This window comes from Notolabrus celidotus, chromosome 23 (genome assembly GCF_009762535.1).
Source record: "Notolabrus celidotus isolate fNotCel1 chromosome 23, fNotCel1.pri, whole genome shotgun sequence".
Taxonomy (NCBI): Eukaryota; Metazoa; Chordata; class Actinopteri; order Labriformes; family Labridae; genus Notolabrus; species Notolabrus celidotus.
This window is the reverse complement of record NC_048294.1, coordinates 8,558,365-8,583,822: the sequence shown is the minus strand read 5'-3', so window position 1 is coordinate 8,583,822 and position 25,458 is coordinate 8,558,365. Positions and strand designations below refer to the sequence as shown.

The 25,458-nt window shown below is 41.0% G+C and overlaps 1 protein-coding gene across 3 annotated transcripts in view; it reads left to right on the top strand.

Annotated features, from left to right (window-relative positions):
* Positions 1 to 457: 457 nt before the first annotated feature.
* The window catches only part of svep1 (sushi, von Willebrand factor type A, EGF and pentraxin domain containing 1), a 136,953-nt gene continuing 111,952 nt past the window's right edge, over positions 458 to 25,458 (top strand). The window contains exon 1 of one of the 3 annotated variants that reach the window (XM_034676242.1): positions 458 to 1,646. In XM_034676242.1, coding sequence (XP_034532133.1) covers positions 1,092 to 1,646 — 555 coding nt within the window. In that variant the 5' untranslated portion in view covers positions 458 to 1,091. The remainder of the gene's footprint in view (positions 1,647 to 25,458) is intronic. The other 2 variants (XM_034676244.1, XM_034676243.1) reach the window with 2 other exon arrangements.

Here is a 25,458-nt window from a genome sequence, read left to right as displayed (position 1 = left end):
GCTACTAAAAGAGTGATGATATGGCAAAGCATGCGCTTAACTGCTTCCTACCTTGAGATGCCAGACTTATGTTTTTTTTCACCCTCTCCTCCCTCAATTGCACCTTTCACTCTCACTTTGTTTGATCTCACTCTGTTGCTACCTTTCGTGCACGGCGTGTGCGCACAAATGGACATATGGAGTCAATCACACCGCCTGTTGCTGATGTTTTCTCTGGGAATGTTGACAAGTTGACAGGCAAGGCGCTGCACTGACATCTGACAGGAGAGACAGACAGATACAGAGAGGAAGAGAGAGAGAGAGAGAGAGAGGAGGGGGAAGGGTGAGAGACTAAGAGAGAGATAGGGGGGAGGTGAGAGAAAAAGAGGAGGAGAGATGAAGAGGGGGGAAAAAACTGACTACACGTCCGAGACTGGACTGCCCCCTTTTTTCCCCTCAGCCTCTCTCTCTCTCTCTCTCTCTGTCTCAACTTTTTCTCTCCCTCCCTCCTCCTCCTCTGTGTTTTTTTTTAAATGATTTGGGGAGAAGAGGGGAACAAGCATTCAGAGCTTGGCCGACGGTGCAGGCAGGAGCGTCACACGGGCAAACAGGAGTCTGAGGGGCAGCACACTGGGACTGAAGAGGACTGAAGAGGCTTGGGATTTTTGTGTTTTGGATCTGATGCACTAGAAGATTAAACGATTGACCGACAGACAGACAGACAGAAGAAGCAGGAAGAAAGAAAAGAGAAATTATTTAGAGCTGCTGAAACAATCACACTTACACTGACAGAGTGTACAAAAAGCAAAGAAAACTGCAGATACACTGAAGAAAGAGGAGGTAGAGAAGCAGACTAAACATTTTTCCAGACGGGACTGGAGTTTTCTTCCACTGGAGAGAAACTGAGGCACATTTTGAATGAAAAAAGGAAGACTCCTCATCTTCATCCAGCAATGCTTTTGAGGAACTCTGCACTGAACTGTTGCTGTCAGCTGTCCTGGAGGCAGACGCAGGAGTAGAACACGTTCCCCTTCACTGAGAAGAGGATCCACATTGTCTTCTTTCCCTTCAAAACTCTTTGACAACTGCAGGTGTTGTTCTGACTTGTCACCATGTTCTCTCAAAGCTTCTCTTTAAAACCATCATGGACTACTTGCCTTTTAATCTTATGCGCCCTGGATGTATGGATCACCGCCTTGCCAGCCCAGCAATCTCAACCCAAGCAGCAGTCCCGCCGGTCCAGGCAGATGTCACCTTTAACCCCGTCCGCCTCCTCCTCGTCAGCCGGCAACCTGTCAGAGAGCGCTGAGAGCAAAGTGGAGCGCCTCGGCCAGGAGTTCAAGCGAAACGTCCGGGAGCTGCGAGAGAAGAGCTCCTGCTTGGACTTGGTCTTCCTGGTGGATGAGTCGTCCAGCGTGGGGGCCAACAACTTCCTGAGCGAGCTGAGGTTCGTGCGCAAGATGCTGTCCGATTTCCCTGTCGCGCCAGAGAACACAAGGGTGGCTTTGGTCACTTTCTCGTCCAAGACGCACGTGGTGACGAGAGTGGACCACATCACAGCACCCAAGTCGCACCAGCACAAGTGTTCCCTGTTCAACAAGGAGATCCCTGCCATCAACTACAGAGGAGGGGGCACCTACACGAAAGGAGCCTTCCAGAGAGCAGCGGTAAGTTACACTCAAATGTACGTGTGGATATTTGCTCCATTTCTCATTCTGGCAACAGTGGAAGAGGCTTCTTGAGAGCCTTTGCATCAAATTTGAGCTTGCCTTTTACTACATGTGTGTTTTTACACTGTCAGTCCATGTGTGTGTGTGTTTATGTGTGTGTGAGTTCGTCTGCAGCGGGGAGCCTGATGTTAATGATGCCCTGCGTGGCCGTGCTGTTGCTGCTCCTGCTTCCTCTAAATTACACACCAGCAGATAGTGAGGGGAAGCCACTCGCCTGGGCTAATTGTCGAGGAGTTTCCAGCGATAAAAATACCATCAAGAGGGAGCACACGCATGCAAGAGCACAAGCAGACACACGCAGACACACACTTTTTGGAAACAGGTTTGGAAAAGTGGGACAAATAGCAAGACATAGTGGAGACTTTTTGAGTCTTGTCTGTGGAACGTGGGCAACCGTGTCTGCTTTCCTCGTGGTTTCCTCTGATAAAGTTTTCTCTCTCGACTTCTTTTTGCAGAACTCCATTATGCCTGACTGCTCTGGTGTTTGGATTGCATGTGTGAGTTTGTTATGGAAGCAGGGATTTTTGGGTTATGCGGGATTACAAGAGGTCAAAACATTAGCTTGTTTATGGTTTGTTGATTTGTGCAGCCTGACACCCAGCAGAGCGCTCTAACACACACACACTGAGGGACATATGGCACAGTTCATCCCTCAAGTCCAAGCAGCCCAGCTGTTGGAGCTGTGTTGGTGGTATAGAGGCCGGTCTCTGTATAAACACACACACTCACACACACCTCTGCTCAGGCCTCAGACCTGCCTTCAGTTCTGAGTGTTATTTAAGTAGGACAAGATTCAGGTGCCTTGGAAAGACTGCAGCCTGTTTCCACACTACTTTGGGGATTTTGCAGTCAGCTGGTTGTTGTTGCATCAACACAGATAGAAGAATGAGTGGCTGAGGTCTGAAAACCTCTCTGACACTATCATGTGATGGAACAGGTGACGGTTGAACAAATAGTTGAGCTTGTCACTGAATAACCAAAGCATCAACTGCTTCGAGTCAGTGATGTTGAACATACTCATAGAACTGATGTAAGAAGTTTATATGTCCATGGTGAATCTGGTGATCAGAGTATGAATGTGTGTAGATCACATCATACAGGTCAGGTAGGGATACGTCTGAGCAGCAGCGACTCAGGAGACCTTCTGGAGATCTCAAATACCTCATGAATCCGCATCCCAACACTCACTGTTTTATTTGCACTAAAGCTGCTGCTTAGTATTCTTCAATGCATCGTCTTTGAGTTGTGAACTTTTATGGTGGATCATTAGGTACCGCCGCTTATTGTGTCTGAATCTCGAGAATTGTTAAATGAATTAAAGCAATGTTTATCTGAAACTTTTTAAGCTGATAATTTATGGCCCCTAAAAATATAATGCAACCCTAATAATAAGTCAAACAACAAAGTCAAAACTGATATTGAGGGTTGGCCATTATGACAATATCACAGATATATCAGTATCAGGAAAAAAAGGATTTTAATGTTTTCTTCTCCAATATCAGTATCACTCTCTGATAACAGCATCACTCTCTGACATCAGCACTCTCTGACATCAGCACTCTGACATGTGTATCACTCTCTGATATCAGTATCACTCTCTGACATCTGTATAACTCTCTGATATCAGTATCACTCTCTGACATCTGTATTACTCTCTGATATCAGTATCACTCTCTGATATCTGTATCACTCTCTGATATCAGTATCACTCTCTGACATCGGCATCACTCTGATATCAGTATCACTCTCTGACATCTGTATCACTCTCTGATGTCAGTATCACTCTCTGACATCTGTATCACTCTGATATCAGTATCACTCTCTGATATGCATATCACTCTCTGATATCCATATCACTTTCTGATATTGGCGTCACTCTCTGATATCAGTATCACTCTCTGATATGCGAATCACTCTCTGATATCAGTATCACTCTCTGATATGCATATCACTCTCTGATATCAGTATCACTCTCTGATATGCATATCACTCTCTGATATCAGTATCACTCTCTGATATGCGAATCACTCTCTGATATCCATATCACTCTATGATATTGGCGTCACTCTCTGATATCAGTATCACTCTCTGATATCAGTATCACTCTCTGATATCCATATCACTCTATGATATTCGTATCACTCTCCGATATGCGTTTCACTCTCTGTTATCCATATCACTCTCTGATATCAGTATATCTCTGATATTGGCGTCACTCTCTGATATCCGTATCACTCTCTGACATCAGTATTAGTTTGATATTGACATCCATCTCTGATAATGACATCACTCTGATAATGAAATCACTCTCTGATATCAGCATCACTCTATGATATCAGTATCACTTTCTGATATCAGTATCACTCTCTGATATCAGTATCACTCTCTGATAATGACATCACTTTGATAATGAAATCACTCTCTGATATCAGTATCACTCTGATATCAGTATCACTCTCCTATATCAGTATCACTCTCTGAACAGCATCACTCTGATATCAGCATCACTCTGGGATATCGGTATTACTCTCTGACATCGGTTTCACTCTGATATCAGTATCACTCTCTGATATCAGCATCACTCTCTGATAATGACATCACTTTGATAATGAAATCACTCTCTGATATCAGTATCACTCTGATATTAGTATCACTCTCCTATATCAGCATCACTCTCTGATAACAGCATCACTCTCTGAACAGCATCACTCTGATATCAGCATCACTCTGGGTTATCGGTATTACTTTCTGACATTGGTTTCACTCTTTGACATCGTGATCACTCTGTGAAATTGGCATCAATCTATGACATCTGCATTACTTTGATATCGGTATCACTTTCTGATAACAGCATCACTCTCTGACATCGGTATTATTCTCTAACATTGGTAACACTCTTTGACATCATAATCACTCTCTGATATCGGTATCCCTATTGGTAAAAATCCAATATCAGTCAGGGCCAACAATCAAATCTATGATGTAACAGTGCTTACTTTCCATGAATGCCCTTTAGATTATGAAGTAAATCACATCATCCCTCTTTCATGAACCAAAGAGTAGGTAAGTTGAGTTTTGGCAGGTTTAGCCCTCAGTCTATCCTTGTTTTAAGCTAACAGCCTTTGGACTGTATCCTCTGGCTTAGCGCTGAAAGCTTGGCCCTCAGGACAGATTTCAGCTCTCCCTCCTCAGTTAAGTGCTGATAAGGAGGCCTCTGGCTGCGTCCCAGCTGCTAAAGACTAGAACAATACAGAGAGAAGGATTTCTGGGGAAACTTTGGTGGCTTATCGTTATCCACAAACACTCTGAATGTTTAGGGTGATTTATCAAGTGATGTAGTAGTCTGAAGCAGCCAAAGACGGCTTCAGACAAAAAACGCAGCGCCTACTCCTTGGGAACTTAAGTTGGCTTTCAAACATTGTTATTGATTCAAAGTCTTATTAAATAAAAAGGTTAAATTTAATTCACATATCTGAGCCAACCAAACACCTCTGTATTACATTTCCAGTATGGCATCTGCATGATGAGAGTCGGACTTGAGCCTCGTATGAGTAATGGTAGAGCTACGTGCGGCCTACACACAGCTGAGATTCTTTGGAAAGATAGATGAGCCTACCAGACGCAGACTGAGCACCGGTTCTCCAGAAACCAGCCAACACCTGACGGATTCATTCTGACGTTTACTGTGTATTCACATGATGGAGGAAGTGTTGTTAAAATATGAAAAAAATACCCCACCGTTTAGGATTTATTGCCTGATATCTGGGTTTATTTCATCCCTTATTTGAACCTGACTGGAAAGAGACTTTGTTGTGTCTTTAGTTGGCTGCATTAAGGATGGGTCTGCTAACACTGATCAACAAGGCACAAACCCTGTCATCATGTACCGACTGACCTGTCGGAGAGCGCGTGTGTGTTTGAGTGTTGGAAATTTAGCAGCATGTGTGTTCAGCATTTTGCCTGAACACGTGCTCCCTTGAATCAATCTGAGGCTTGAATGGAAAATGAGCGTTGTACATGCATGTATGTTAGGTGTGTGAACATGTGCCTCTGTGTTCGAAAGAGAGAGAAAGAGACAGTGAAAGACAGAGAGAGGGAGTGAGAGAGGATAATTGATAATTGCAGTATAATAATACTAATGCCATATTTTATTCCCTTGGCTGCTCTTGGCTGTTGTAAGTGCTGCAGAAAGCTGGGATCCATTAAGAGAGACATTTTTCCACCAGCCGTGCATGTAGAGACAGGGCTGTCCTCCAGCACTCTTCATCTCTGTCTGCCTCTCTGCTGTCTGTCCGTCTGCTGTCTCTCTTTTCACCTCTGCAGTGTTTATATGTATATACTGAGCTAAATGAGGTAATGTAAGCTGGTTTTAGCCAAATGAGTCACTTTGCCATCTCTTAGCTCTCTCTTCTAAGGTGTGGTCAGACCAAGAGCACAGCAAATTTTTTGTTTACATAAAAAAGGAGACAAAGATTAGGACATTGACTGTACAAAAACATGGATGGCGCGTCCCCAACTCTTACATTTATCCAAAAATGAAGCCAAAATGCCCCGCAACAGGCGCTGCAAAATGCACAGTTTGATCCAACGACATTCTGAGGGATGAACCGTGGGAGCCGTGGAATTGACGGACCAAGTAAGACGCTTTTCACTCCAGAAACAGTGTAAGAATTGATCACAATTCTTCAGTTGGATCACATTTTTACTCATTTTATCATATATTTTCGTTTAAAAAAAAGATTTGGGAACGAAATTTTATGTTTTGGTATACTTTGACTGAGTTTGCAGAATTTCTACCTGTTTCTGTAGACAGCGCAACAGGTGGTGGTCATTGTTGAGATGAACATTTCATTGTAGGTTACACTTTTATTTACTGTCTGGAGTTTGCATTAGCCATTGTAGAAATAAAGAGGAGATCTTCTACTATTATATAAGCCTATAGCCAACGAAGTCTGAGCTTGCTCTGAGTTCGGTGAGGCTTCATGGCGACGCATCGAGACGCTCTGGTGAGATATTTTATTAGAGTAAATTGTTGATTCGTATTCATTGTTACTGAGGATGATTTTAGAAAACATATTCTTTACTATTTACAGTCTAAAGCTGACTATTTACACCATTGAGCCAAACTAGCCTCTGCTCGTTTGTAGACCATATTCACAGCTGGTCAAACAGCTGCGCCGAAGTAAGCCTGGTACAGGCTAACTTTAGTGTCATCGATACTTTATACTACACAACATAATATATGAAAAGGAAAAAAAACCAAAACATAATTATTGATAATGCCTACCTTGGGTTGAAGCACCAAATAAGTCAGCTGGCACAAACTTTATCTTTCATCTGTGCCTCCACCCGTGTCAGTCTGTCCGTCTTTGTCTGTCCGTCTGTCCGTCTGTCTGTCTGTCTGTCTGTCTGTCTGTCTGTCTGTCTGACTGTAGACCTATATCTCTGTCTGCCTCTCTTTGTTTAGCTAATTCCTGTGTATGAATCATAGACTGTATAAATTATGGACGTAGTATCTGTGAAGTCACCCATCTGTTCCTGAGCGCTGTTTTGAAGCCAATCGACGGCGGCAGCCATATTGGAAATGCAGAACTCAACCAGGCAGAGTGTGACGTAGTTTGAGCCTCCTAGCCAACAGCTGTGTGTTCCCGACCGGGAGTCACGTCAGTCATGTCCTTATTTGGGCAAAAACTCAAAATCTTAATATCTTCTGAACCGTCGCGTTAGAAAAAAATTCACCCCTGTACAGTGTGTGCCATTAGAGAGATTAGCTTCATAGGGCCAAGCCGTTTTTTGAACCAGGCTGTAAACATTTTTATTAATGCTGCAAAGATCGTCTTTTTCCCATTCATGTCTATGTGGTTTCCGGTGTTTCTGCAGCCAGCCTCAAGCGGATTCTCGATGAATTGCAGTTTATAACACTTCCGCATTGGCTTCATCGTTTGAGACCGGAGGTTGCTGCTTGCTATGAATATAGAATAAACACATAGACTAGCCTACAAAGAAACAATAGATAATGGTAAAAAATTACAACAACACAATAGCCGCGAAATGTATCATTATGAATCATATTTGCACAGCCCTCTGTGTCACTGCAGCAGCGGTAAGAAGAAAAAAGTATAAACCCTCTGATATCCTGTTTATTTCGTTGGAGAACCACAAAAGCTTCATAACAGGGCAAACAATACACATTTTTAGGAAAAGTCATAGAGTGACAGGCTTCTTTTTTATATACACAGAATATTATTTACATTACAAAATCCCAGACAGTTCCTCAGGCCGCTTTGGCGTTTCTAGTTTTAAACCAGCACATCATTCTGAGTGTTTGAACTCATGTAGCTGAAGGTAAATGCCAAACACTACGAGCACTTTGTCATAATGACTCATGGTGTCAAGTCACAGATCTGTCTTTCCTCAACTTCCCTTAACAGTTGATAACTGTGTAACTAAAGACATCACTCAAGCCGCTTTAGTTTCCCAGCTCTTTCAAGTCTGCCGACCAACTCAGTTACATTTTTCCTCCCCTCAGGAGTTGCGTCTGTACTGTACCTGAGACAGAAGTGGTTCACATCACATTCACCAAACTGAATAATACTGTTTTCCTCTCTTCTCACTGTAACCGCCCTGAAAAAGTTGATCCATTTTCCTACTCTTTTTATTTCACTTTTAATTTATTTTCCATGCGTTTGCCTTTTACATGACCAAATATCTCCAAGGCCCTATGGCTCAAATCCTTTCATTTGATTCTTCTGGTTTGCTAGTAATCTTGTTGATCCAGGAATTATTGCTTTTTCCATTGTTGAATTAATGATAGCTTGCCTGGATACCAGTGTCGGCTATAAAAATAAAAGGAGAGAAATGACTGCATGTGTAATAGCCAGTGAAAAATCCCCGCCATCGCTTGTTTTCTGTCTTGTCATTTTTCATCCTGAAGATCCGCCTCTGTGTTGCCACCCCCCTTGCTCTCTGCAGGCAGGCCCCGGCTTTGGCAATGAGACACAAGCTTCAAACTTGACTTGGCGTCTTCACTGTGTCAGCTTGCCTTTTGCAGTTGCATAAGACACACACAAATAGCCAGCGTGTAAAGAGAGAAGACGAGAATAGGGGAGAGAGATGAAAGAATAGCAGGAAAAAGAGAGAAATTGCGGTAGGTTGAGGAATTGATAGAAAGAGTTTAGCTCTTACTCACAGTAATGTTTTTACCTGACTGACGGTTAGGCTTTACCTAAATCTGTGTCGAAACAGACTTTGGAGAAGTTTAATGAGCACTCTGTAAGAGAAGCTTTCTGCACAGTGTAGTTCTGGGACTGAAATCTGTATAAATTGGACCAGCAGGTGGGTTATTTTCTGGCTTCTCAAGTAAAAAACCTCCAGAGATTCCTAATGTATCCTGTGTACCAGGAAATCACAGGAACGTTCACATTCATAACTCAGACAGATTTACGCACACAAACAAAGTTCATGGACCAGCAACAAGTCTCCACATGGCTGTCATTATACAATTCAGAATTCAGAGAATCATATTGAAGAACATAATCTGACTTGTGTACATCACAATTTAAGTTGTTGTATTTTATCGTGGGATACAAAGTGTATAATACGATAAGCCTAGCTTCATTTAAATGTGGTGTGACCAGTTAATGATGTTACATTACAACACGGTATGATACAAAACAGTAGGATAAAATGTAGTGCAATTTCATTTGATACTTTATCTTATGTGACAATATGAAAACTCATGTTACCATACCATACCATTCCTTACCATACGATATGGCTGGATATGATACGGACTGATAAATGACATGACAAGACAGAACATGATATGATACAATATGATATGACACGACACAACGCAATATGGTAAAAAATGGGATGATACAATATGGTCTGTGTGCTGATATATTATATGATACAATGTTGTGATATGATTCGACTCGGCACAGCATGCCACAGTACGCTACATTATGTTACAAAACGTCATGTTACGCTACGTTATGTTATATTATTTTAAGCTACGTTACATTATGTCATGTTAAGTTACGTCATGTTACGTTACGTCATGTTACGTTACGTCATGTTATGTTACACTTAGTTTAGTTTAGTGACATTACGCTACGTTGTTATATTATGTTACGCTACGTTACATTACGTCATGTTATGTTACGTCACGTCACGTTATGTTACGTCATGTTACGTCATGTTACGTCATGTTACGTTGCGTCATGTTACGTTAGATCATTTTTCGTTACGTAATGTTTCATTATGTCATGTTACGTTACGTCATGTTTGTCAAGTTACGTTACGACATGTTTCATTATGTCATGTTACGTTACGACATGTTATGTTACGTCATGTCATGTTACGTTACGTCGTGTTACGTAAAGTTACGTTACGACATGTTTCGTTACGTCATGTTATGTTACGTCATGTCATGTTACGTTACACTTAGTTTAGTTTAGTTACATTACGCTACGTTACATTACGTCATGTTGCGTCACGTTAGGTTACGTCACGTTACGTCACGTTATGTTACGTCACGTTATGTTACGTCACGTTATGTTACGTCACGTTATGTTACGTCACGTTATGTTACGCCACATTACATCATGTTTCATTACCTAATGTTACGTTACGTCATGTTACATTACGTCATGTTATGTTACATCATGTTACGTTACGTTTTGTTACGTTAAGTCACGTTACGTTACATCATACAGCCTGATACGATAAGACAGCAAATCCTGTATGATACTTTGGGTAATACTTTGATTTTCCTTTAGCCCCAAACCTAGAGCTCCAGAGGTGCAAACCCAACCTTAGTTGAGATTTGCTTCTGAGTGTCTTACTGATTTCCAAACCTTGTAAACACATCATTCAATTTATACCATGACTGATCCAACTACAAGATGTGGTTTTTTTCTCTTTGTTTTTCTCAAACACATTTTGCAGGACAGTGTGGGAGGTGTTGGACAGGCTTTCAACAACGGCTGCCCTGTTTTTCTAATAAGCAAACTTGAGTTGAAGCCCACATTTGTCCAGTTTATTGTACAAATGGTCCAAGCTGATTTTTCAGAGAACTCTTGTCCATCACACTTCATACAGCTTCTCTCTAGATGCAGACTTTTTGTTACTTATCATTGCCAGACCACAATAAGTGAAATAAATATTGAGGGTTCCTGAGGCCTCTGTCTCATTTCTGTGGGTCAACACTGTTTCTTCCATTTGTCCCATTTTTATGCCTTTCCATCACGCTCCCCTCCAGAGCCGCAGACCTTCCCAGCAGAGTGTCGGCCAGGGGATTGTTAACGTCCTCTGCTTTGACGCATTACAGCCAAAATATGCAGTATTGTTTTTCAAAACATTGTCTATTAGATTAAATGAGGCGTGTGGACGTTGCTTATGCTCGGTCTGAGGGGAGGGAATCCTGCATTGAACATTCTTGACTTGTTTTGAAATTCACACACACACACAGTAACACACTTTTATTCTTGAGGCTAAGGGTTTAGAGTTTTTGAATAGCCAGTAATGAGATGTCCTATAAAAGGCAGCAAATTAAGGTTGGAAATGAAGACCATCCATCACCTGAATGCTGGAAAATTCAACTACAGCGGGTATTTTTTCAGGGCCTTTTTTTTACTCCCCTTGTTAGGGCTTTTTTTAATTCTCATAGTTGAGTCACAGGATGAATTTCAAACCAGGGCCAGTGGGTTCTCATCAGCATTAAATCAAAGCTGGACTATATTTAAATGTATGTTGGAAGTAACATATTTCCATTTCAAACATCTCTAAAACAGGAGCCAGGATATGACCGCTGCACAAAAGACAAAGCTAAGAATTTCATTGAAAGAGCTGTTGTAAAGAAGTAACCACCGCAACAAATGAAAGCAAGGTGCACCTCTTTGATCCTTCTCCAGAGGCTGAGTCCGGTCCAGATAAGAAGTTTCTGCTTCCTGTCTGCACTGCTGCCACTTCCCGCCATCTCACCCTTAATCATTTCCTCCCCCCCTCAGTCCGTCTGCTTCTACCCTCCTCGGTTCAGCCCCCGTCTTCAGTATCAGAAGGTCTCAGAGACACAGGGATGGAGCAGACTCACCTACCAGCCAGAAAAGCGCTGATAAGACGGAGGGCCAGACAGCGGCATCCCCAGACACCAGACAACAGATGCAACATCTCTGAGTCAGCAGTGGGCTGTGGGTCACTACCATGACTGTCTACAGCACCTCATAAATCTATGAAGTTATCAATCTGGGAAGCAGTATCTCCCAAAAAACACAAACTAAGAGCAAATCTGGAGTCCTTTGAGTGTGTCACCACCACCAAAGAGGCTGCTGATAATGACACGTGGTGGTGCAGTCTACACTGTTCTGAGCAGAAAGCTCCTTTATGAAGTGGCCAAAAACAGTCAGCTACAAAAAAAATGCACTGCCACCATGTTGATTATTGCTGCTACAAGCAACTTCTATTTTAGAGCAGCGGAGAAGAGCTGGTTTCAGGTTAAGTATCACATGAAAATAGCCAAACAGCAAAAGAGATTAACAAAAAATGTCTTGTGAGGGGGCTGCATGCTGAGCTGCCACTAATGTCCATGTAATTCACATGATATATCTGTGAACTTTTTGACATTTTTGGAAGCCAGTGGGAGTTTTCTCTCTCTATTCTTCACCCTGATTACTCTCCTTTTTTGACAGTAGAAATCAGCCGTCTTTTCAGAAGACGAAACAACAGTTTGCAGTCAGAAGTGTGTTTAGGCTCGGACTTAGCCCAATGGTTAAGTTGTGCGCCCATTTCAGTCAGGAGAGACACAATATGAAGATTAAATGTTATTTATTACAACTTAATGAATAATGAAACTTGACAGAAATCTTTGGTGTAAGGACTCTATGGGGATTATTTTGTGAGCATAGGATGTTTGAATTTGGCAGCGGAAGAAATCCCCCTAGAGTCCAGACACTGGTGGTGATGGTTGATGAATTCTAGGAATTGAAGACTTTGCGGAGACCAGGTGGAGATGGGAAAATCTAACTTTAAAAAAAAAAAAAGTGTTTATTTCACTGGCAAGCAAAAAACTCCTGTTTTTGCGTTTCTGCCTATTTCTCCAGTTTACCACAGAAATTGGTTTTGGCTCTTTGAAAGGGTCCTTGCAATGAGTTTTAAAAGGTATCTAATGAGCTAAGAGTCAGTTTTATTTCCCTCCCTAGTTTTTGTCTTCCACGTTTATTTTTATTTTCATTTTTTTTAAAGTTATATTTTTGGGCATTTTTGCTTTTATTGAATAGGAAAGCTGGAGAGAGACAGGAAGTGTGTGGAGTAGAAAGTGGGGGAAGACATGTAGTATATGGTCGACCGGCCGGGAGTTGAACCAGCAACCTCTGCGATGAGGACTGTAGCCTCTATACGTAGGGTGCTTAGACTGCTAGGCCAGCAGCGCCCCATTTTTGAGTTTTTGGGCAGGTTGGAATTAAACCTAGTCGCCTACTCTACAGCGACTGTACATGGGTCACACCAAAGAAAAAAAATCTTGATATCGTAAGAGGCCTGAAGATTTTTTTAAAAATCCTGATTTAGCAAGAAAAGTACATTTCAAAGACAAGTCTAACCACAATATGGTGTAGCTGAGTATCTTAACAACCAGTGTGCAGATTCATCTAGAGAATTATTTTAGAAATTTGGACCCCCAGGTTGATCATTTCGAGACCAAAAGCACACAAAATCAAGGTTTGCAGTAGTGTTTCTTCTCAAAAACTAAAGTTATTCTTATGTGCCTATAACTTTTTTTAACCTTTTCTGGAACATGTCGTCTTTAATGACTGTATAGATGCGTATATATGTAGGATTTGACTTCATTAAATGGCGTATTGGTCTTGGAAAGAAGCAATTTCCTGATGGTCCAAGAGCTTTTGTTCAGTTTTTCAAAACATACTTGATGAAATATTTAAACGTCATGTTTCTGTAAGCAGATATCTCAACATGACTTCATCAGTAGCCTGTAACCTGCTCATGGACTGAAATCAGATCGTATTAGTAATACTTATTATTACAATTCAGGTTATCTGGTTTGGGATTTGTGCACCAAAGTCCACACACACACACACACACACACACACACACACACACACACACACACACACACACACACCATCCCTCACTTCACCTGGCGCCTGTACGTAGGGTGTAGTCAGAAAGATATTCAGACACTGTCATGGTGATTGAGACAATAGACTCAACATTGACAGTATGGGTTTTAGCGTATGTATGTGTGTGTGTACGTGTGTGTGTGTGTGTGTGTTTTGGGTGTAGGTGGAAGAATGCCTCGGTCTCGGGTTCCACTCCTCTGGGTCTCCTCAATACTGAATCACTCTGACAGAAATATTCTCCGTTCTCCTCTTTCATAACTCCGTCCATCAACCTCAAATATGCTGTACTGAGGCTCTTTGGAACATTTCTCTCTGTATTCTGTCAGTATCAGCATCATCAATACATCAGTTTACAAAGAGGGGAAACTCAAGGCTTTGAAAGTTTTATATTTTAGTTGACGTCTCGAGCCAAACCATTTTGAATAAATCATTTGAAGCTGTTTGGATGTTATGATTTGCTGCTTTTGTTATTCATCAGTCTCGGCACATTAAAGCCTTTAAAATTGCAAGCCAATAAAACCCCCACACAATTAGAAAATTGGTCTAAGATGAGATATTTTTAGGTCAAATGATAACAGTTTGGTACTCATTGGCGAGTAGGTGGTTCCACTTCAACAGTCTATTGCTGTAGCAACCCCTGCTGTTGTAGTAACATAGCAGTTCCATTTTAACCCATATTCTGTAAGCTGCCATTTTTATCAAATCTGTGTCCAAGCAAATAATAACAGACATCTTTTATTTTATGTCCTTGAATAACTGCGTTTGAATTTGTCTTCAGGTATTCTTAAAATCAGCTTTGTCATTGTTACCGTAAAATCTGTAGTATAACTGCAGTCTGTTTTAGGGGTGTCTCTGTCCTTCTGTGTGACCATTCCCATTTTCATCAGTTTCAGTGCAGCTGTGTAGCTCTTTCTGGTACCATCTGTTTTCTCCATGAGGAGAGGTTTTCAATCTGGCTAATAATGGAAATGAAAGTTGGGATCAGTGACCCCAGTGCCTGAACCTGTTCCCCCTTTAGATGCAATCGCCCAACTCCGATGGTTACTTGTTGTCATAACCCTCCTGTTATGTTTGATTCTCAGTAACAGTATAAATGTTCCTGGGTCACTTTGACCCGGGGCATATTTAATTATCGAAAAGTGTCAGAACCCTCCAAAAAAATCCCAATACAAATGTTTTAATCACATTATTAACTCCATTACTCACCATTTAAATCAATATTTAGTGCAATAGTGTTCTTTAATCCTCACAGATCATGGTTTAATGAGGATATCTCACTCGTTTTTTTATATGAAAATTCATGTTAAAAGGGTGTGTGTGTGCATGTGTGTGATTGGGGGGAAATATGTCACAGAGTTGCAAAGAAACAATTAGTTTTTGACACTTCTGACCCCTTTTAGCCTCCAATTTGACTTCCGGGTCAAATTGACCCACAAAAAGTATCTATATAATAAACATGCAGGGGGGGTTGCAAATATGTTAAATCAACCATTTTCTTTGTATTTGTTCTTTTCACTTATTAAGCCAAGCAGAAGAAGTTTCATACCAAAAAAACACCTTATAACAATTTTCTTCTGATTTATGAACTTTAAAAAGGGTCAATTTGACCCGCAACATAACAGGAGGGCTAAAGGGAAGAGTCTTTTTAATCAAATCTGCATGCCACAGAGTTTCTTTACTTACAGCATTGCTTTGTGTTCTGCTGTCAGTTAAAGCTAAACAAGCTAGGCTGGAGTTAGCCTAATGGTTAAGTTGCACGTCCATATAAAGGGATGGCCTGGGTTTGACTCCAGCTTGTGGCTCCTTTCCTGCATGTCAAGCCCCCAATCTCTCCCTGTTTCCTACACTATTCTCTGTCCTCTCCCCCATAAACAAAGGTATAAAAGCATGAAAATAAAAAGTAAGAAAAAAGCTAAACAAGCTTGCTGTTGTCGAATTTTGGGAGGGAATAAGTTACTGATTAAACATTCAAAAGTACTGTTGATGTTTTGATACTCAACTTCCTTTCTGTGGCTCTAATCATTGTTAACTTTGGATATTGCCAAAGGCATTGCTTGTTTACCCATTTGAGCTCCAACTTATATGGAATGAAAACCATTGGAACTCAATTAAGCTGTGTGATGTCACGAAGCTGACACAGGAACTTGGTTACAGATGCTCCACAGACACTCTATTGTCCACTGGATCACTCTTCTTTTGGCGTAGCTTCAGTGAAGAAGCTCTACAACTCCACGGAGGACTACTTTCACAAACAATATGAAAGAAAACTGGCTAAGTCTCCCATTTGGTAGAGAAAGAAGTGAAGCTATTCGTTCAAGAGTTGGTAGACAATAAATTTATCATCATTAGAGTGCCAAAAAGTTTGAATATTGGGCTTAAATGGTCACCTCACCTGAAAAACGACTTCACAGCAATGTTTTTCCACCAATGCTGGATGTGTTGCTAACAAATTTGGCGTATCAAATTAAGGAGGGACAATTTGTTAAAAAAATTCCAGCCCAAACTGTCCAAAAAAAATCACTGTAATGGGTTTAAAGATAAATGCTTGAATAACTAATCAACCGTGACTCTGAAAATGCACACTGCCCATCCTGATGCGGTTAAACTGCTCTCTCTGTCCGACCGTGTCTAATTGTACTGACAATATTTTCCTTTTGTTACTTAACGGTTCCTTCTCTCATCACACTCTGCTCACCCCTGCCCTCCTCTCTGAAATGGATACCAAATAGTTTCCAGAAACAGGGGCCTACTTTCCGACCTCTGGACGTCTAGAAGGACCCTGAGGCCTCCTCATTCGCCATTATCTCACATATACACAGAGACAGGCAGAGACATACTCAACTTAGCATGCAAGCTGGTCTGATGCAGTTGACCTCAGATTAGATACCATAAAGAAACTTTGAAACATAACTAGCATGATCTTAAATTTTACAAGATTTTCATCTGATTTCTACAATATTGGTATAAACTTGTCCTTCTGTTCTCAAGCTGCTGTCAGCATACATTGACAACTGAGAACTCTTTGAATTCTGACTTTCACATATCTGACTAGAAGTGTTGACAGACAGCAAGTAAGGGCAGAAAAATGCAGCCTTAAAGGTCAGCTGAGTTCAGCAGCCAGGGCAAAGGAGATTTGCACAAGAAGCTAAGCACGGTCCAAATGTATTCAATGGAAATATGCTTACAAAGATCTCATTAAAAGAAGAATGTCTTATTTTCCCTGTCAAATTAAGCTTTTTTTTTATTATAGACGTAATTAAAAAGTTGCTGAAATGCAGATTATGTCATCTGCTAATGCACCCTTTTGTTAAGCAACAGCTTGAGTCAGTAAGTTCTCTATAGCTCCACAATAAGTTCAATCTTTCGGTCTCGAATTGTTTCGTAATAGATTTTCCAAACTCTGGATATCTCATTTGGAACAAAACCCTTCAATTTCACAGACTAGAAGCTTTTTTTTTTTTTTTTGGTAGCCCAATCCAAGGTCACAGTTTCCCTTCAACAACTCTCCAAGCATCCTGCTCCCATCTGTATTCACTTCAGGAGACACAGACTTGGCAATGTAAGAACTTTTTTTTATCCTTCCTGATCCTCTTTAGATCTTTTTTTAGAAGATCAGCAATTTAACCACTTCAGGAAACCCCGACACGTCCAACACAAATTTGGGAAAACCCAAGTATCGTATCCATGTAGAGGCCAAGGAATGTCCTGCTGTTGTTCTCTTCAGAGGATAGCAAACTGCGTGATAAGATTTTACACAATAACAACAGTTGTTTTTACCATTTTTGTGTACTCAGTGGTGGATAAAACACTATATGGTGTGTTAAAAGTATTCAAAACCCCTTTTTTGAGATAAGCTAATAGAGCCAACAGCTGTCAAAATGGATGGAGGAGCGCACTTTGTTGGAACGGATGCTTGTTTGTATCCATATGTGAAAATAATTCAATACCAGTCTTTGTTCAGTTGTCGTAGATTTTGCCAGAAGGCTGTAAATTACTGCAGTTATTGCTGATGAAGTACTTTGCTTCTTCAAAAGCTGCTGAGTTTGTCATCTTTTTAATCGCTGTTTGAGTCCAACAGTCTGCCTTCCGCTGTCTCGGTTTTCTTCGGCACCAGGTGATCCCTCCATCTGTCTCTCTATTTTTTATGTCTTTCCGTTTGTCTCCGCTTCCACCTCCGCCTTATTTTCCTCCCGTGAGGGTAGGCAGCAGTGTTGTTCAGCAGACGTCAGTGTGTATAGTATGTGCTGGTTTGGATGCTACTGACAGTGTCCCACTTGGCCTGAAGCTGAAGCTGCTGCGGTCAAATAACGGAGCTATGCTCTGGCCCAAACCAGCGAGTCCAGTAAGGGAAAGAATTGGAGAATTTAAATGGGGTTTAGGCCAATGTAAACAACAGCGTGTATGTATCGTGTTCCCAAGTAAGTTCATTCAGAGTCATTTAAACACTGATCCCTTTGGTTCTCCTGGTACAGACTCTGATTCGTCAAGTCATGGCTTTGACAAAGTCTTTCTATGTTGCCCAGGATTTGTTTTATAAATACTGTGGTAGGCCACGTCTACTGATAACATGTTTCAGAGAGACGGGAAATGTGAGGAGTAGAGAGCGGGGGAAAGACATGCAGGAAATGGTTGACCGGCCGGGAACTGAACCGGCGACCTCTGCAACGATGACTGTAGCCTCTGTATGTGGGCCGCTTAGACCGCTAGGCCACCAGTGCCTCATGTTTCCCAATGTAACTTACATCTCCTGTTAGTTGTTTACAAAAAGTAAGAGCAAACAAGACCATTAGCAACAAGATAGATTATTTCAATATAGCTATCATTAATATCTTATCCTTTCATTAAGAGTTGTACCATGGTGTGGTATCACATCATATCCTATCCCATCGTATGGTGTCATATCGTCAAGTATCATATCGTATCAGATTGCGTCGTATCGTGATGTGTTGTGTCACATGGTGTCATATGGTATCGTGTAGTATCGCGTCGTGTCTAGACATATCATACTGTATTGTATCCCCTCATATCGCATCCAAGCGGCAACCTCCGGTCTCAAACTATGAAGCCCATGCGGAAGTGTTATAAACTGTAATTCATCGAGAATCCGCTTGAGGCTGGCTGCAGAAACACAGGAAACCACATACACACCAATTCAAAAAAGACGATCTTTGCAGCATTAATAAACATGTTTACAGCCTGGTTCAAAAAACAGCTTGGCCCTACGTAGCTAATTTCTCTATCGGCACACACTGTACGGGGGGTGAATGTTTTTTCTAACGCGATGGTTCAGAAGATATTAAGATTATGAGTTTTTGCCCAAATAAGGACATGACTGACTTGACTCCTGGATGGGAACACATACCTGTTGTCTAGGAGGCTCAAACTCCGCCTCTTTATATCACAATTTGACTGGTTGAGTTCCGCATTTCCAATATGGCTGCCGCAGTCGATTGGCTTCAAAACAGCGCTTCAGGAACAGATGGGTGACGTCACGGATACTACATCCAATATTTATACAGACTATGATCATATCATGTCATATCCTATAGTTTTCTATAGTTTATGTCAAGTCAGTTGTAATCAGTTGTATTATATTGTATATTGTATTGGGTATACAAAGTATCACATGGATCACATGGAATCACAGTGTTTTCTATCGTATTGTATCATACTATAAGAAGGATGGAAGTAAATGTAAAAAACGCTACTTACATGTGTACAGGACAAAATCAGCATAGAGATGAGACGATTACTTTGTTAACAGGGGTTACCAAAATTGACACGAACCAAAAAAGTTCTTTCAAGTAGCTTTAAATAGTTTGAAAGAGTGTACTTACTGTGTTTCATTGATTGATAAAAACATACAGGTTCCCTTTTTCCAGTTACAGCATCAGTTATTTATATTGATAAACACTTAATTTATGTGTGAATGTCCCTTGCACCATTTTCTGCATCTAAACCAGAGAATCAACAGTGATGTGTTCTCCAAGATGGAAACACACCCAGTTTTTTTTCACTTTCTTGCACCACAGCCCATTACCAGGACGATCACTCAACCACACTCTCAGTGGAAATGAGACAGTCGCTCTGCGGTTGTGGATACTTATCTATCAGAATCCCTCTGACAGGTTTTAGTGTACACAAGGAAGTGGGTTTTATGCTATAAATGAATGTGTGGGAATCTCAGAGAAGAAAGGGAAATGGTGCACATTTCATAAAAAAATTATTTTGTCCTTGAGGAATTGTTTCTTCTTAAGATTTCTCCAGATTTTTTGCATTAAGAGTCAAATAATTCACCAGAGAGGAAATTACCACACACCACTTTATCTCTTAATCCTGTCAAAAAAAAAAAATCACTCTGGTTTCTTGCTAGTCTTCAGTCATAATTTTCCTCTTCACCTTTTTTCAGTCCCTTAGACAAATTGGGATTTGGATTGAGCTCAGCACAGGTGCCGTCAGAAGTCAATCTTTACACTTCCCGGCTCTGTAAAACACAGATGTCAGTAAAACCCCCATAATGGCCACAATTGTAATTTCAGACCTTTCCACATTGGCCCTGTTCGCATCCGTCACAGTGTCATTTTTTGAGCATTACCCCTAAACCAAATTGATCCCCTGAGATGAGGTTTCTATTTTAACGGCTGCAGAGAGCAGGAGTGTGTAAGTCCTGGTTCTGTCGTAAAACCTGATCTATGAAGAGGGGAGTCTCCAGGAGCTGCCGGTTGCGTATATGAGAGGATTTAACTAAGTCCACCTCTGTTGGGAAAACCTGAATGGCAGAGACACTTGCGTACACATTCATCCTGCTGTGTGCAGGAAATGTGATCCGACATTGTAGAAGCTTGCAAGAAGCAGTTAATGTTTGGTTTGTTGGGCTTTAGTTGCCAGAGAGTGGAATACTACTTTAACTGTTACATCTAAAAACAAAATTTGGGATAAGATTAGGGTTGCAAAGGGGTGGAACACTTCTGGTAAATTTCCATGGGAAGTTAAACTGGGGAATTTTGGAAATATTCCAAATTGGAAACTTTCCATGGGAATTTATGGGAATTAACTGGGAATTGAGGGTAATTTAATAGAAAGGTTACATGTTACAATGTTACAATGTCATTTAGCAGACGCTTTTATCCAAAGTGACGTACATACAAGAACAAGAATAACACAAGCAAAGATCTAGACAAGAGGAAACAAGATCAGTAAGAGCAACAAAGTGCTTCAAGTCAATTTGGTTGCAGGTACAGCCAAGCAGTGTAAAGGCAATGCACAAAAGTAAATAAGGATTTATTTATTTTTTTAATAAAATAAGGAACATCAAAAATGAAGCAACCAAACAATTTAAGACCATCCATTATCATAAGGTGTCATATCCAAGCATAAATATTTGTTTTGTTATAAGCAGACATCCATCCAAAATAATACAATTAAAACAGATTTATTTGTAAGTTGAACTTTATCAAGTGTTAAATATTTTCTTTCATTGAAGAACAAAAAACATGAATGTTGAGTTACATATTACTCATCCCCCCGACCCAACCCATTCCAAAATTAACAAAAATGCAGTCCCAACAAAGCCCCATTCAAAATGTTAAATGAAAAAAGCCGCTCTCCCTCCAGCAAAGTCCCATTCAACATGCAAATAAAAAAGCATCTTCCCTCAAGCTTCTCAAGCCTAACCTCTGCAGGATTCTAGAAATCATCTGTGCATGTGATGGAGGAATGCACTGTGCATGTAGGGGGCGTGGTCTCAATAGCCCTGCAGTAAGCAGTGTGCTATGTGCATGTGATTGAGGAATAGCATATATATTCAATTGTACTTGCATGAAATCTGGTTGTTTTAGTCAGGATTATGCTAAAATATATTTTCCCCAACTATATTTAAGTTCCCTATTAAGAGCCAACCTTCAATTTAGTAAATTCCTGGTTTGTTCACATTTATTCCCATAAATTCCCATGGAAAGTTTCAAACTTTGAAAATTCCCAGAATTTTGCAACCCTAGATGTTAACACTTTTCTACACATATCATGCTCTCTCTTAGCCTCACAAACTATTTCCACTGAGTGTGTATGCACAAGAACACAAACACAACTATACCCAGGTTCCCTCTTACTTAAAATACTACTCAACAAGTCATGGGTGTTGCTGACACCAGCCATATTATTCACTGGTGTGTGTGTGTGTGTGTGTAGGTGTGTGTGTGTGTGTGTGTGTGTGTGTGTGTGTGTGTGTGTGTGTGTCAGCGAGTGTGCGAAGGCGATAGATGAAAGCTAAGGGGGTGAGGTGTTGAGGGAGGGAGGTACAGAGAGAAACATGTGATTCAGAAAGGAGTGGGAGAAGGCTCTGAAGAATAATTCTCGGCCGGCAGGGTCGAAGGTCAGGCAGGCGTCAGCACTAACAGGAAGTGACTGTCAGCAGCTTCAGTGGCCTGCAATGAAAGGCCATGATCGGCAATGAATATCATTAAAGTGGGGGCTTCTTGATCTCACTTGAAAAAGTGTGTCCTGCGGCGCCATCGGCCTAGTAGTTTAAGTGTGCACCCCATGTACAGAGGCTATGGCTACTCTCCACATTTCCTGTCTCTCAGCAATTTCCAAAAATATAACTTAAAAAAAAAGAAAATGTGTGACCTCCAGGCCACTGTGCTGTGGGACACATGGTGCTTCTAAAATAAGACTGTTTGGGGCATGCTTTGTGAATTTAACTTATTCTGTGTATTGAACAGAGCCTGAAAGAGTTTAAGAGCTGCTTCTCAGTAGAGCTTGGGAACAGTAGTTGGCAAAACAACCTCCCTACTAAGTCTATAAAGTAGCAGTGCTAAAGCAGTTGAAAACATCACATCATCATCAAATTACTTTATCCCTTTTGAGGTATTGATGTATATCTTTAGAGCAGTTCAATGTCTTGGAATTCATGAGCTCAAATAAGATTGAGATTGATATAAAGATAGTTTATAAGAAGTGAAAATAATTTCTTGGTTTCAAAGTTAAAGCCAATTCAGCCATTTCTTTAGAGGTGGTGACTTCTTGTTCCAAAGAACCAAGATGCCAACCGTCAAAATGCCAAACTCAAGATTTTAACAGGTTATAATTGGGTTTATTTTGGAAACCTATTGTTGAAGTTATATTTTTGGGCATTTTTGCCTTTATTTGATAGGACAGCTAAAGAGAGACAGGAAATGTGGGGAGTAGAGAGTGAGGGAAGACATGCAGCAAATGGCAGAGGCTGGGAGTTGAACCGGCGACCGCTGCAATAAGGACTATAGCCTCTGTACATGGGGCGCATGCTTAAAGCTGGTGTTGGTAGGAATGGTGTAAAAAATGTTACTTTTTTTCTGCTGGGTTTGGAGAAAAGGTCATAATACCCATCAGTACTCATCAGTAAGTGAAGTAATTTGAGACTATTGCGAAATCTCTGCGTTTTTCCAATGTTATTACTCCCCTTGCTCCCGTTATGACGAACCAATCAGAGCTAATCTCCAATCCTCTAATTGGTTAAGGGGCGGCCCCTACTACGTACTCCGATTGGTTATGAGTCCGGCACTATCATGACTGCACACGCTGATCTGTGTTGGGGGGCTAAGAGGAAATCCGGTTGGGAGGGATAGTGTTGACATTCAAAGTCCCTCTCTCTGAACAGATGTTTACTCTGTGACTACAAACAGCAGCTTTAAACTGCTAGGCCAATGGCGCACCATCTTTGATTGAACCAATGGATGGAACTCCTTTCTGACTTTTGAAGGAGTAGTTTAATCAACCAACATCTGTGGAATAGCTTCTAAATGGATTCCATTGCCTCTAAAGTGAAGATTCAACAACTCAGTCTAGGATTGGTTTCATAGAATTGTGGCTTAAGTTGTATTCAATGGCCCACTCTGTAGCCGAACAGTAAACATGTCAGTATTCTAGACGGACTAATTAAGCTGAATGATTGACTGTTAGTTTATTATAAAGTTTTCATTAGCTTCAGCAGGCTTATAACTTTTTTGAAAAACAGATGTATCTGTTGGCCTCTAATAATGGAAGCTGAAAATCTACACCCTGTTCACCAAACCGTTTTAAGACCACAGCCCTTTAATGGAAGACAAATCACACAAATTTGTAAGCGTTTACGTTTACTTTGGCGTCTCGAGATTAGGATTTACCAAACCTCCCTGTTCACTGGCACCTGAGGAAACCAAAACTATTTCAAAGAGGCAGTAGTGGCAAACTTAATCACAGCGTTTTATGGGCTAAGTCTGTAGGTCTATTAGCAAACCACTTGCTATGTTGAGGTTTCAGTTTGAGAGTGCAAGATTCCATTGAGTTGTTTTCTTTGGTAACTGAGTGTATGTGTTTGTCTCTATTTGTGTGAATGACTCCAAGAAGGTAATTGGTACATGTATGTAAACCCACAAATTTGCCTACATCCTGTTTTGTTTGTTTGTTAGCCTTTTTTTTCCCATTCTTCAGGTTTGATTGCGCAAGATTCTAGCTTCAGGAGGTATTAGTCATGTTGGAGTCTCAGTAGACCGCTGTTCCAAGTAGTCTGGCAATGCTGATTCAGACACAATACTCACTCGCCTTACTTTATCAGTTAAGGTTTAAATTTGCAGTGCCTTGGCAAGAAACCTGTCCCCTAGAAACTGATACAGATCCTGCAACACATTTTTAAAGAAGAACACAATACCATTCAAGCAGAAGAAGCTTCAATTCAGGGCATCCAAATAACAAAAGCAGGTGTTTCCAAGCAACAGTGTGCTTGGATCAGTCTTAAAGTTTTCTTGGAGAACAAGTATGTGTAACATTGTCTTTGTTCCACATTTATTTGATTTATTGTGAGGGATTTTGTAGAAATCCATGGAAACTCAGGCAGAGTCTTCAGACGGTGTTAAGCAACAGTATGTCCGCCTCTTGGATCGACGCTCCATCTTGTGCTTCCTCTGATGTTATGAGGTCTCAAACGATTTAGCCTCCCATCAAGGAACGAGTCCAGAACAAACAGGAGAATCAATAAATTGAAACCTCCACGAATCTGTACAATAAACATAGTTGCTCTTGAATTCCCTGCTCTATTAAAGGAAATCTCCACCTGCAGCTGGTGCCAGAACAAGCAAATCCCCCCCCTTAAAAGAAGAAAGAAGTTGACAAACGGAGAGAGGAACATGAGGAAGAAATGCAGCTACAGCAACACGAGTCAACATAACAAAGGAAAATGCTGCGTGTGTCTCCACAGTGTGGTTTGAGCTAAGTCTGGACAAGATGGGATGCATTTTTACGGATGCTTCAAGCCAGCGACAGTCCCCAAATCATTCCCTGCGTGTAAGCACTTTCAACACACCAGTCGGGAGTCAAGAAAAGCATCAGACTTCACCGCATTGTTGCCTTTGTTTATTTCAGAATCAAAAGCTCGGCTTTTGGAGATGGTGTTGTGGCCGCTGTGGGCTCGGGTAGTGTGAGGTAATGTACTCATGACCGTCACAATCATTACATAACTTGTGGGATTCCTTCCACTCTTTAACCTAATTCTGTTAAAATCAGATTTTGTGTCACTTGTGGATAACGTCAAACTCAACCACAGTACAGTTTTGTGGCAGAATACTTTCCAGCTGTTCAAAAAATAAACATACAGATCAGGT